The 14,942-nt window shown below is 43.8% G+C and overlaps 1 protein-coding gene across 1 annotated transcript; it reads right to left on the reverse strand.

Annotated features, from left to right (window-relative positions):
* Positions 1 to 998: 998 nt before the first annotated feature.
* T265_12654 (hypothetical protein) lies at positions 999 to 11,626 on the reverse strand (the record flags this gene model as incomplete). Its single annotated transcript, XM_009164836.1, is given in 5 exon segments — positions 999 to 1,143; positions 5,620 to 5,801; positions 5,814 to 5,954; positions 5,959 to 6,143; positions 11,113 to 11,626. Coding segments are annotated over 5 exon segments (1,167 nt in total).
* Positions 11,627 to 14,942: the final 3,316 nt, after the last annotated feature.

Below are 14,942 nucleotides of genomic sequence, written 5' to 3' on the forward strand. Positions count from 1 at the left end.
CATTCTTGATCAAACTAACAAGCCAACTGTTTCTCTCAGCAAAATTTAACGTTGAAAGTAACATGAAATGTAGCAAAAAATGATGAATAGTTGAGGCTTACCAGAGCGTTGTAGGTGGTAGCGGTTTCCCTTCCACTTAGAAATATTTGTTAATTTCGTCTGTTTTACGTGATTTTCCCTCTTTGCGTTTTATTCGCCTAGGACTGGGGCTTTGGAAGGGCCGTCGGGACTGGCTTTCATCGCAAAATACCGCGCAAAATTTTCAGCCGCTAGGTGTGACACTCGACTGGCAGCGACGTGGATCGATAAAGGAGGACTATCTGAGACGCGAATGTTCTTATTCAAGCAAATTTACTGTACTTTTGAAAAAAGCGCATTTTAGGGTAGAAAAAAGAAGAAAAAACCTGTACCATGCACGTTCTCGTTTCAACAATGTGTGCTTACATGCCAGACTGCGATTACATGTTTCACTGGTACATACTTTGACGGGCTATTCATGCGTCCTGGTACACAAATTGTCGGGTGGTATTATGGGAATGGCATCTGACTTGCCGATTTACAAAGCTCGTGTGCTACGCAAGCTTGACATGCTAGATGCGATTACATGTTTCACTGGTACATACTTTGACGGGCTATTCATGCGTCCTGGTACACAAATTGTCGGGTGGTATTATGGGAATGGCATCTGACTTGCCGATTTACAAAGCTCGTGTGCTACGCAAGCTTGAAGTTGAGCCTCACGATCAGTTTCATCGGTGTCTTCTTCCAGCCCACTGAGAGCATCATCATCCTCACATCAATCATCATCATCATCATCATCATCGTCAGCTGTAAGAACCACGTTCTGGTCGTACAGTGGTTGTGGATGCCACAGTTTCGTTCACTGATGATTTGGGGGAGTGGGGTAGGTTGCTGCGCATTGGAGGCGGGAGCTGACTAATTGGTGCATGAATACAGCACTATCAGTGGACTAATAAGTGGGGGAATTGGAAGAGGAGCTATGCATTGAAGGCAATAGCTTGGATGCACAAGCGCCATTGAGGTCGTGACTGCGCCATGTCTGACAATGTCTCTAACCATTGATGTGGTCCATTTCGGGGTCCCCATCCAGAAAGACGGCAATGACCATCACAGTTGAGCTTGCTGGTAATGGCTGTTATAGTGAGTTAGTGAGGGCTGCACTTTGGATAGTTTTTAAAGTAATGCTTATCGAGAGGATGAAACAATACTGTTTGAAACAGAACATTGTGGTCAGAACACAGTGATTCTGACCGGTCCATATACTTTGCCAACAACCATGTACGTAAGCTACTACAATTCTTACAGTTCACCTTGATAGAATGTATGTTCTTGTCAATAACAACGGTATTTAATGAGTCGCGGTCCAACCTGGACTGTGCCCTTGATCAACACCGAAAACTAACAACAAAATTGGCGGTAGTGAAAGGGGGAATCACGCATTTTCGCCCTTCAATGCGGTTTTTATATCCCCAGAAAGTAAATCCACCAGCCAACACATTTAGTCAATTCGCCATTTTTAATTCAGCACATCTCAAGCAACGTGGTCAGCTGGGCCTTTTCGCGCTCTCATTTGAAGCACTCTGCTTTTAGGAGCCCCGCAGTATAGAGGATCACTGTGTTCACCGGCGGCTGATTGGTTGGTAATTTTTACGTGAAAACGCTTAACATCCCAAACATTAGACAGTCATAACAAAGACATAGTTTGGAGCGCTTGAATGGCCGTACATCCCAACCTCCTCATGTACGTTAGTTGCATTCCGCTCATCGGAAAAGCCATGGTGCACGTCCGTTTGCTATCTCCAAACGACTAGCTTGAATAAATGATAGGAAAGAACGGGGAAGCTACAGTACAGAGTAAATTGCAGCCTGAGTGAGGATTCGGAAGTTTCCAATTTGTCTGGGTGTCCTTTCTTGCATGGTTTTCGATAAAAACTCCGCAGGGTTAACGGGATTGTTTTTCCTGGCTAGATGACGCCAATGGGCATACATACCCAGATTTTATTCACCATTCATTCTAAGTTTTCCACATGAATAGTAAGGAATTTCTCTAGATATTAATATCTGATTAGGTCAGAAGCGCATCACTGATACTCTGATCCAACAGGTATGCCTAATTATCGTTTATTCTATATTACTCGTAAGTAGGAGGCTTTAGACAAAATTTCCGATCAACTTTGATCGGCACCGTCACACTCGGAGCCAGTTCGTAAAACCGGCTGCCAATCAGGTTGACTAGAACTTGCTTCTTATGACGAATTTTCGTGTAACGAATATTCCTTAGTTCCAGGACCAAGTTAGAAGGGTAATTTGGCGATGAGTGGCTGTACTTCATCAGGGCTCCAAGGGGATTAAGGATGAAGGCATCGTGTGATGCGAATTAACAGCTGGAAAGGGACAAAACAGGCAGAACAACTGTTGGGTTTCCGGAGTGAACAATGACATGTCAGCGATAGGACAAAACAGCCAAAAAAAGAAGTTTACGGTTCTAATTTCAATGTCCTGTATTATGTAGTTCCAGGCCGTAGCTTGCTCATGTTTACAGGATGAGTGTGGAAGTTTGCAAGCAGAACCCAACGTCAACGCACGAAATTTTTACTCCTTGTGCGTTTTCGGGAAGCCAATTAATCGTCGCTCATGGGCGAATGACTTTGCACCATTCTTCGTAGTTCTTTTATATCCTCGTATCAACGGACCTTCTTTTCGGAGAGGTTTGGCAAAGATCGGTAGATTTATTTTTTTCCCCAAATTTTCAGAAACGCTGATTTTTCGACCCGTTTGAAGAGTCCTTCAACTAACTGTTTCAAATAGACTGGTTTTCTGGATGCTGCATTTGCTAAGCGCTGGCGTATATCACAAACATTAAGAAAGTCAGATCATGTAATATCCAGAAGGATGGTACGTCCTTTGAAATGCCAGACTGTTAGGGATTGGTTATATGAAAACCCAGGTGGTTGTCACATCGATATGCAAATGTCATATTTCAGCTGTATCAGAGTGTTCAGACAAGTATTCTGAAGAGCACTGGGTCTATGGGATGCAAAACTTCGTAGTACTTTAGGCTGCATGTCTCATGTTGAGTATTGTCGGCTTGTACTTAGTTCCAATCAAGAAACGGAAGATTGTATTCAGTAATTTAGGATCGTCTTTAGGGTTCGTTGGCCACTTGGCAAGACTATCCAAGAGGATCTGATCCCGTGTATTAGCCGTAGTGTAAGTTACTATCAGGCGATCGACCGATTTGGTTCACAGACTCCAGCCCAGTTGAATAGCTTCAGCCTTTGTTCCGGAGGCAAAGGAATTGTCTGAATGAATCGGATGGACGGTGTTGGACTTGGACGAGGACCGTTTGTTAACCGACTGACGTGGTATAACACGATCGCACTAAGTATGTCGTAATACACTACTCATAGGTATGTTGTATACTCTCCGACAATCCACGACCGGTTTCATCCATCTTTTTGGAGCTCATTAGGTAGACACAATCCCGAAGTTCTGTCAACCTTCTGTTCTACTTGAACCAAATTTTCACGGAAATAGCGAAGAACAGTGTCGTTTTGGCCCAGCTAATTCTACTCGCCAAATGAAAATGTCAATTCAAGCTCATTAGTAGACACAATCCCGAAGTTCTGTCAACCTTCTGTTCTACTTGAACCAAATTTTCACGGAAATAGCGAAGAACAGTGTCGTTTTGACCCAGCTAATTCTACTCGCCAAATGAAAATGTCAATTCACATTCATATCACGGCGGTTTGAACGGTTGCCCTCCTGTCCCGGTACAGATATTCTGGTGAGTCCACACCGAAGCTCTTATTAGATGTCATCAATGGCCTACCGTCCGATCAACACAGCCAGAACAATCACTGGGTCACTGTTTGAATCGTCGAGCAAACCAGTCACATCGCATGAGTATGAACACGTTCGTAGCTGCTCACTAGTGAGCATTCAGGCGGTTTCAGTGTGCGCTGGCTGGGTAATGGTAACCTGTCATCCGGAGTTCAAACTCCGGGTGAGTGAAAGTGTAGCCCCGCGCTTCCGCCATTTCGTGGAGGGGACTCTTTCTGGACCGCGAAGTGGTCTGTTAACCCTACGGAAGAAGAAGACATCATAAAAAAGCCTCGGTTCTTCTTGGTGACTACCAACCAGTAGAGTTTTGAGAAAGACTCATAATCCGACATGCCATACTATCAGCTGACTGGTCAAAATTCATCCTGCAATGTACAGGTTTAGATCATCGCCTAGAGTGCTGTACGCAGGTCGCAGCACCTGTTGCCTACACAGAGCGGCTGTTCTATTCCAGTAAGAAAATAAGGCGAAATCCCTGGTATAGGTAGTATAACAAATAAGCTAAAATGCTTTGATATCTTAATCTCTGTGGCAATCTTACGCCACACATTCAATTGGTTAGCTTCCAAAAGATGGTTTTCATCGCGGTTTTTGTTACTACCATCTCAATTTCCAAACGAGTGTTCGTTTCAAGGAAAATCCCCGGTAACTTACAACAAGGTCGAGAAGCTAACAGTAAGCCCACCAAGCACCCCGCAATATGTACAATCGACTGTCACACACAGAACTACCGATGGAGTATTCTTGGGAGGTTTATTCTGTAGACAAAAGTCATCTGAGACCTTGGTTAGCAAATAGGATACTTCTGTTTCACAACACGACGAAGCAACGACAGGATGTGTTTGATAAATCATAGGGTTTCGCAACCGAAAGCCACGATCTTCATTTGGAACTCAACACCGATGTGGAAGTATCACATAGTATTTTGTTCACCTTCACACCACTCTCGTTTGAACGGTCGTCCTGGTCATTCTGGCGTAATTATTCTGGTGAGTCCACACTGAAGGGGAGAGGCACTGGATTCGGGTTTCGCTCTTATTATAGCTCATCACACATAGTAGTCGAATGGGTATCAAGCAAGATGTGGACTTTCACCTACAGATAGTAATCAGGCAAGATTTCTTTGTCACCCTTGCAATATCTACCAGGCATTTGGTTTCTATGTTGCCACAACAAGCCGTGGACACATTCTCAATGTCGTTTCCGAGGGCAGAGCCCGTTTTTATCCTTTCAGCTGTAGTAACACAATCCAGCACAGGCTTATGGCGAGCCTTGGAGTTGATCAAGTTTGAGGGCTTAATTAGGCGTGCCGGCTACAGATATAGTCAAACCTTAGTTGATCAGGTAGCACTTGACACGAATACTAGGTAGTCGTGCCTGCCTGTTGACGTTTGCCATGGTGAATACCAAAGAATACTGCCATCTCCAAAGAAAAGTTTTTTCACACTCATTATTTTTATTATGATAAACCAAAACAAAGGAAACACTACTGCGGATAACAAGTTTTGCCACGAACAACGCGTGGATTATTTGAAACTCAGTTAGTACCCAAATTCCATCACCATCACCATCACCATCATCATCATCATCATCACACCAAAAACGCAACATCAGTGTTGGACACCGAGCTTCACTGCTGGACAACAATGAGGTTCGTCTAACTATATTTAAAGCCCTAGAATGAAAAGAAGAGAAAAAGTGTTGGTGGGGGAGGGACCTAGTGCCGGCCTTTGCCAAGCAGTCTGAGGTGCCTACAACTCCAAACGCTCAATCAGCAATCTGGAAAGAACCTGACAGCACGAACGCCACTGGTAATGATTAGCCACCATTTCTCGCAACGTCTCCTGTAAACCACAAGTGGGGTCATGGGGACCCCATCCTGGAAGATGTATAACACCAACACCACCCAAACTCCTCCTAATCTCTTTCACACTCTTCTGTAGTCATACGTTAGCCTCTTCGCAGTTTGAGCCATTCTGAACGAGGCACGGAGAAAAACTTCCGTCTCGGTAGACGGTGTTTCGGCATGCGTAGCACATGGCCCAGCCATCGTAGTTGGTGGTGCTGGATGTATTCCCCGAATGAATTACCTACTGCATAACCAAATACCCGTTTTCTAATCACGTCGTTACTAACACGTTGACGCCATCCGACTCCAGTCACGCTTCTGGGGCATCGGTGGTCAAATACATGAGTACGTCTCACATCATTTGTCCGCAGAGGCCACGTCTTGCATCCACACAACAACACAGCCCTTACTGTAGCCTGGGGCACACAGCCTTTTGACGCCACAAGTGGCGCAAATTAGTAAACGTGATTCTAGCCACTAAGATTCTCGTACTGACTTCATCAGACACCAAAAATTCACGCGAGTGAATTTTAAGGGGTAGTTGTGAGTAAATTGGCCCACCCGATCGTACACTGACGATGTCTCCTCCTCAATAACGACCGTAATTAGGGCGAACAGGTCCGCTACTAACTGATCAACAGCCAAACGATGCAGAGTGGTACTCATTTCACCCCGGTTGTACACTGCCGATACTTAGTTACTTGAGAGGTATCTGTGCTAATCAAAGTGGGCCTTGTTGGACGCTATATAAGGTTAGCAACAGAGCTGAACAATCATTTGTATCTCTGCACCAAACTAGTCGGATGACACTCAGATTCGGGTGATGAGCACTGCCAATAATCTCTCGAAATAATGTCACAGCTGAACAGCTCTTTTGTTCTCCTAATGATCTACATACTTAAAAGCCACCAAATTCTTAGACTTCAGAAACATTTCGGGTTGAGATTTCGCGATAACAGCATTTAATCATGCGATTCGCCTTTTAGTCAAGATCAACCTTCGTGGGCTAAACAAAGTGCGAATTGAATATGACGGTGGTTGAATGTGGGTTGAATCCAACCGCTGGAGACTAATGGCAACAAAGATGCGGATGATATATGGCTTGTGCGATAGATTAGTGCGGTCATCAATATGATTTCCAACTTCTGAAGCAATGGAAAGCAAATGGCGTGGGATTTTATGTTACAGAGATGAGATACGGTGTGAAACAAACGATTAAATTGAAAGTTGGAATTACGGCTAAAAACCGGATTCGGCCATTTCGCAGCTTAGTTCCAATCGGATGACTGAAAAATTACTTTTGTGTTGGGCTAAACTTCTACCAAAGGATAGGATGGTAGAACAGGATGTAATAATAAGGGCGATGAGTAACAAATGACTCGTTTTTTGGTACTCCAACCACCGAATATACAAACCGACTCGGTCAACTGAAGAACAACCGAATATGGCGAAGACCCGAAGACCGCATGACTAAGTTGCAAAAAACCAGAACAATCCTCTCAATTACTTTACCCCCCATAATCAGGTCGCAGCTGAAAGACAAATTACGACCAAGAAGCCCTTGTCACGCATCGCAAGTTTATAGTGCGAGGTGATTGTCTGCCCATATTCTCTGATTCCTGGGAACTGTGGATCTAGCCCCTGTACCATCACTTTGCAACAAACCACAGCTGCTTAAGCAATGGATACAGACAGCTTTTATCCTACGGTCCACGGAGGCCCTTGGAATGACCGTAATTCGTGCAGATCCAGCTGTCGGCTATGGTTGAGGTTATCATTGTCAGCTCGTGTAGTTCCGGCCTTTGCACCTAGAAGGAACGCGCGCTTAACTGGCAAAGTACTCTTGTTTGCAGCCTGAAGGGACGGCGATGATTCTTCGCCTAATCTTTGGAGGATATAGAACACAATTTGTTCCAACGAATGAAAGCGATCACGTCAGGTTTTCGTAGTAGAAAAAAATATCCAGGTGCAACTTTGAGGTGTCCAATTCTGGGAAATGGTTCTTACTGTGTACAATTTTTTCAATGTGGAATGACCATTGATCTAAGTGGTGCTTAAAATGTAAGACCTATTATCAAAACTGCGGGCAAAATGGCCACAAACTTTAGTTTAGGCTACTGTGTACAGTTTTTTCAGTGTGGAATAACCATTGATCTAAGTGGTGCTTAAACTGTAAGACCTATTATCAAAACTGTGGGCAAAATGGCCACAAACTTTAGTTTAGGGTGTTATCAAAGGTAACTAACAGCACATTTTTTTGAGAGATCACACTACTTAGAAGGCTACTCTCCCACAGCCCACTACTAGTTTGGTATTTTATGGCAAACTTTACTTCTGATTTTACGTTGACATTATTTTCATGAACGTTCGTGAATGACGGGGTGCAACGGTGATACTACTGATGGGGAGGCACTCGAGTAGTATGTGTTGTTTGTGGAATTTCGCTTTGCGTCTCTTGAAAAGGAGAGATCTGTTGCGGAATTTGTGGAGCCGCTTTGTAACATTTGCTTGGATTTGAGCAATGAATGAATGGAGTCAATGATTATTCAGGAAAGTTCAAGAAGACGCGTTCAAGAGAAGATGGATGTCCAGTTTTTGTAAGATAAGATGTAAATGAGAGTTTTGCTTCCCTGTCGAAAAGTCTGTAACCGGTCAGTTGGCATTTTCTAATAAGTGACTCCGCAGCAAAGGCCTTCTTCTTTTCAGGAGTAGATACCCAAATATGCGAGGCAGAAAACATGTACTTTTTAGTGAACAGGAAAAAATCTATAATCTTTTAGACTACTGTCAACCGCTGAGGGGAACTGAACTGTCGATAGTGGCATGATTGACATGTATAGATTGCGAGTTTGCAACTCAGAAACAATAAAAACACTCAACCAACAATTGGTCCACATGAGTTGTAAGCAGACAACGACGCCGCCGTTGGAAAATAACCATAATTTTTACTTTACAGTCACATCGGAAACACTTAAGAGGCTGCCAAGCAATTTGGATTCAAGTAGAACTTAAGGGGGACGGAAACTCGGTGAATTGGCCTACCTAATTTATTCCAAGAGTGATGTGTGCTATCGAAAAGTTTGCAGCAACCTTATGAGTATTATTTTACATCTATAAAAAGACCACCTACAGGGTCTGGTTGAACACATTCGATGAATTTTAATATGGACAAAGGTTTCGTAAAACCGAAATTTCCTGTGTTTAACTAAGCGTTTTTTTAAAAGCGTCTGGTATGATTCAAAGCCCCTGTTTTGACAATCATGAGGTTAGCGCCAAGGTTTGATCACTACTCAGCTAAAACATTCTGACAGCTCACCAGTGGTCGAATTGTTATCGAAAACCAACCGAAATGAAGCTCCTGCGAAGAGTTTAAGATTTGATTACAATTATCGATCACCGTTCAAGTTGCAAACCATCACTTAGGCGGTGCTTAGCTGATGCGACCTGACTGAAAGGTGTGAACATTTTGTGTAGGCTTGGTTAAACAAATCGTCTTCTCTGGTTATCCAGCTGGGTCCATGGGCTCGATTTGCAACTTTCCGCTAAGTCTAACGACTCAGATCGATGTATCAGCACTCATAAACGAGAGTATTGTGGTAACCACACACAACCTTGCATTCGATTGCATAGAATACATGTAGTGAATAAAACAAAACCGGGGGAAATTTCTCCGAGCATTTCTCTGGATTATAATTTAGCTCGGTGGAGCAAAAATTACAAGGAATTGTGGAATTAAAGTTTAGTGAGAATTCTGAGAAACTGCAAACTGTGATTAATGAGGCCGTATGTATCCCAACCTTGGCTTGACAACCTGAGGTCAACTAATGATGAGCAATTAGCCAACACGAGTATATTTTTGACGTTTGTGCGATCTAGTTTGCGGAACTTGCTATTATTCAAATACAATCTAACCCAGTAGTACCAAGTTGGAGAGGAGTGAGGGACATAAATGTTCCATATTGTCATATGAACTAGGGGAAGGGAGGATGAAAAACCCTAATGCTATCATTTACTATCCTGATCCAACACGATTTCGAGCTCTTCAACCTTGATTCAGGAAGGTCAAACATACTGTGATTCTATTTTCCGATGAATGATGGGACTGAGTAAACTAATTAGGAACAAAACCGTTGTACGAGGATTGTTCCACGGCCATTACGTACCTCTCTAAAAACTGGAGTACCGATAACCGGAGTACTATGTGACAGAACCGGTCTTGGAAACTAAATTCAGAATTTACGGTTTAACCGGATGGTTTACTTACTAAACTGTTTTGTGTTCTTAAATTTATACAGCTTGTTTGTTTCAACAAACAGTCAGGCAACAATCATTCAAAATCTCAAGAAATTCGGGAAAACGAGTCTGAATGTTGCATCACAAGTGGGGCTTTTAAAGAGCAACCACCACTTTGTTGTGAGTGTATAAATTTCTGCCTAAAAAGACAGAAAACTGATTACTGTAAGGGTATCTCGGAACATCCTGTTTTGATATGCATTACTTCTTGTCGTTGCGATTCCCTCCTGAAGGGAAGTGCATATTGTGCATATTGTTTGCCGTGCCGGGACTTGAACCGTGGTCTCTCCAGCAAACGACAGACGCAGCTGAATTTCACGTCTGTGCAGGTGAACCGTGATGACCGATGCGATTGGTCTCCCCAACCTCTCTGACGACTATCCAGTAATCTCTAGTTATCTGGAGCGAGTCTGTCGGAACTTTCTAATCAGGAAGCTTGAGACCTACTGGACAATCATGATCAGCGGATCTGTTGGACTTCCAATCACGTTACTCTCGTTCGCGTTGGGCATTGGGGATGGGGGGAAAACAATCACACCATCCAAGGGTTAACGTGGTGGCTTGTTGAGATGTAATAAATCAGACGCGTCCATCAAGCACCGGCGACACGCTCGCTTTGTAGGTCAGACGGCCGGGGTTCAAGTCCCGGTACAAGCAAACATAGGCACAGCTCACGAAGTCTGATGAAAGAAACGATTTCCCTGTCCAATGTAAAAATATGGGTAATGAATAAGTGAATCTTCAATTGGCATTTAAGAGTGCTATTTGCTGAAGGTGATGATGAAGGTGATGATCCTGAAAACTTATTGCTTTTCGAGATGGGGGTTGTCCTGGGATTAACAAATATCCTCCAAAATAACTTTAATTTGGCACCTATTCACAGATGAACACTATCACGTAAGTGCCAGAAGAACTAGCAGTCTCCTGGTTCTACAGGTTGGGGGGTTGGAACATGTGGCGACTGGCTCCGTAAAAACGGTAATGCACTCGCATTTACTGCCAAACACCGCTGCCTTGCGGTTATGCTTTCGAGTCAAAGGCGTTGGTTGAGGACCCTAATCGTCATCCTGTCTAGGTGTGGGCGCCCTGGCAGTATCCCAACCAACGTACAACCATGAACTGCACATATAAAAATAAACTCATGCCACACAGGCCATCGCATGGAATCTGTCCCAGGCAACTGGGTACAGTCGATGATAGTGGCAATTTTCGAAAATGGAGTACGTAGAGATTGTGGCAATCACAGGCTTGACCCCGGTCATAACGAGACTGTTGGCATTGGTAGTGCTTCGTCGCTTTATGGTGGCTCGATAAACACTGACTCAAGAGCAGCGAGCGGGATTCCGGCTTGGTAGGAGTTGCACTGAGCAAATCGTCAAACTTCGGTGGGTGCAAAAACAACGCCATAGGTATAAACGACCCGCAGTTCTGGTGTTTCTGGATTTCCAAGGCGCATGTGACTCGGTTGACCGGTCCGTTCTGCTCGACACGCCTCTCCACGAAGGAATGCCTCGGAAGTTTGTGAACATAATAAGCTCCCTGTATTCCCAGACTTCCAGGCGTGTAAGAGTATACGGAGAGCTCTCCAAAAGCTTCCGTACACAAAGTGGTGCCCTTCATGGAAGCCGAATCTCCACATTTCTGTTTAACTTCATGATGGAGGAAATCATGAGACGAATGCCGAAATGTCTCCAGAACCCTGTGACGAAAATCTTGTCGATCTGGAATATGCAGACGACATTGTTCTCATCTTCGAAGAGAAGAAGAAAGTAAGTGGTTTGAATGAATTGACTAAAGTCACCCCTTCGTTTAGGAAGCTTTTTGCACCCACAAAGGTCATGCTCTTAGACATGCACTTAAGGAACATGCCACTCACCATGGAAGTTTTGGAGCGTTTTATGTATAATGGGAGTTGTATTAATTCTGACTGCACTATGCACGTTTCTGCAAGGCTCGGGGCGCGTTTGCTAATTTGAAACACTTATAGCGTCAAAGTGATGTATCCCTGAATCTCAAGGGACGTGTGTATCAAGTTACAGTGTGGGCTGTTTTGTTGTATGGCTGTGAAACTCGGCCTGTTCGAGGCGTGGAAGTGAGACGCCTTCCGGCGTTGACAATCGTTGTTTCAGAACCATAGCCCACGTGGGTCGGTATCGGTGTATCCGTAACGTGGCAGTTAGGAAGCGAGTTTTCGGTTGTGCGACGGGTACTTCCATTGAAGAATGTGTCCAGCACCAGAAGCTGTGTTGGTTGAAATATGTGTTGCGTATGCCAAACCGTCGTTTGCCGAAGAGAGTGCTGTTTCCCCTGCCCAACTCAGAGTGGCGTAAACAGAGAGGTGGCTAACCCTTGACCTGGAAAAGGGGATGAAGGAGATTACGAAACGTTTGAGTGCTGCTGATGCTACTCATCTACCACGATGGGGACCGCGTGATTCTCACTGCTCCTGGTTGGAGACGCTTCAAGATATGGCTGCCAACCGATGTCAGTGGCGTTCTTGTTGTCAGTTTCTATTCAGATAGCTTGAATGAATGTTTGGAGGTTTAGGCACCTCGGAATGGTTGTGGTAAGCTGGCACTAAGTCCATTCACAGTTCACCTTTATTCTTTTCTTTACAATAAGGGTTTCAAATAAATCTTGGTTGTACGGCAGTGAAGCACTGGTGTTGAACACTGATGTCATACTGTCGACGATGGCCCTTAAAATGAACCTTGAACGGGCAACGAATCCACAAACTCTCAGTTCATCCAAGCTAATCCATCTGCATTTGTGTCAAACGGTACCTAGAACACATCAGCAGCAACACATCCAAGCGGATTTTAGAACACTTTCTTAATGTGCCGCATTAAAATATGTCTGGAAAATTTAACTGTTCAGTCTCTTTGGTCCCAGCAAGCTGAATACTCGAATCCGCCTGAACCATTCCAATCGGTCGGCAAGTGGTGCCAAAAATGTCTTCACAAAGAAATTTCACGAAACCCTGGAGGTAATGCGATGATACTGCTGACACCGGAGGAAAATTTCTTCAGCCTCTTCCCCTACTTGATTGGTACGCAATTCCTAATTAGTGTTACTGGCCGTCCACGTGCGTCATTATATTTCTTTTGACATACTGTATCTGTCGCAGTTTCGATCTAGGCAGACATAATCTTCATCGCGTCATTTTGCCCGCCTTGTCCGAGGATACACAGCCGACTAAGCCGCGCGTCCGACCGACTGAAATGAACATTCGTCCGAGGTAAGCTGCAAGAAAAAAATTCCCACCATTTTTTTCCTTGTGCGAACAGTGGAAATTTTTAAAAGCATCATAAGTCAAACTACTAGCTGTTCGAAGCTGGTCAGCTGACCCCAATTCTGATGCAAAGTTCAGTCAGTTGTTGAGAAGATGATCACATAAATATCCTATCTACCCTCAAGTGAAAGACGTTTCGTATTCCGAGCAAATCAATGCAATTAACGTTCAATCCTGTGAATCACTGGTTAGAATGAATGCATTGGTAAACAGTTCACAAGTATTTTGATCTTTTGACTACACCAGCACTCATTTATTCCGAGGCTACCATCCTTTCCCTTGTCAAACACACAAACAGGACATTTTGTTGCATCAAGACCGTTCAGGAGGCCAAAGAGCGAGGAACTAAACAAAACAATGTTTTGTGACTTTCTCCTTGGATTTTCAGAAGAAGAACGTATCGTGCGCGGCTGAGGTACAAAACTCTTCGTAGAATTCAAGACAGCTTAAAAAAACCACTTTTTGGACACATGAACAGCAACTGTGATCCTCTTCGCAAACTTACTATCGGACTTGTGATTTTTGACTGATATCGACGTTATATTGTTACGTTAAATTACAGAGGTGGGATTTATAATGCGTACATGAACTGGGTGTTTAACTGTTTAGATTGTTGATCGAATCAATCCACCATTGTGTACGGCTGAGCTGTTAATAAATAAATGCAAAGTTTGAGCTCCGACTAGCTGCTAGGATCATGTCGTGTTACACAGAGCTCTGATTAGTTGAGGATTCTGGGACTTAACAGCTTGGTCTGTAGAGTTCGGTCACGTGACCTTCTGATTCATGGTTTCCCCACGCCCTTGATTTTAATTCACCGTTTGTTTCTTAACTGGGAGTTTGCATAACATGAGACTCGCTCGATGAATTGGTAGGCGTACTGGTAGAGGAAAGAGAATCCTATGGAATTTTCCAGAATTCTAGGAAATTTCATATGCTTCTGTCCTCGTTTGTTTGAAAATTTGATCGGCTATGACCCAAGAGGTTTGACGGAAATGCCTTCCGGTGGAATGGGCCGTTGCGTGGGCGGTTGCGTATGCTATCAATCAACAGCTGACAGAGACTATGTCGGGAGTATAGCAGTTTATCATTTTTTAGGTTAACAGTAATTCATGTCCATAACTGGTATGCGTTTCCCATCCATAGCACTGCGTGCAAAATAACACCAGCTCCCTTTCCGCGGGTTTCGAATTTACGTAGTTTTGGTGTACAAGTGGTGTTTCGGTTTCTCACTATCTTTCCCCAAAGGACTGAATTTCTGAAAAGCTGACTAGAAATATGGACCCAATAACGTACCGAAAACGCCCAATTGTCTGTTAACTGATGTGTCCTGTTGCTTTTAACAGACTAATTTCATAACCTTGCTTGTATTCTTTGCAAAGCCCAGAAAGAACAGAGAATGTAGAAGTGTTTTGTGGACCTCCGCTCTATTTGACTGATAATCTTTACTGAGAAAAGGGTTAGTTTTCATGCGTCAGAACCAGGGTCTAACAATTATCCTTTGTCAACTGATCAAACCGGCCCAGAAAGCCATATTGTTCCTGGGTTCCACGCTGAAGATGTGCTTTTTCTGTACATTCTACTACTTACTATGAAGTCTTTGTAGTTGTTGACGAGAACAAGAGAGGGGAAGTTGATGCCTTT

The sequence above is a fragment of the Opisthorchis viverrini genome, assembly GCF_000715545.1.
Source record: "Opisthorchis viverrini unplaced genomic scaffold opera_v5_9, whole genome shotgun sequence".
NCBI classification, from domain to species: domain Eukaryota; kingdom Metazoa; phylum Platyhelminthes; class Trematoda; order Opisthorchiida; family Opisthorchiidae; genus Opisthorchis; species Opisthorchis viverrini.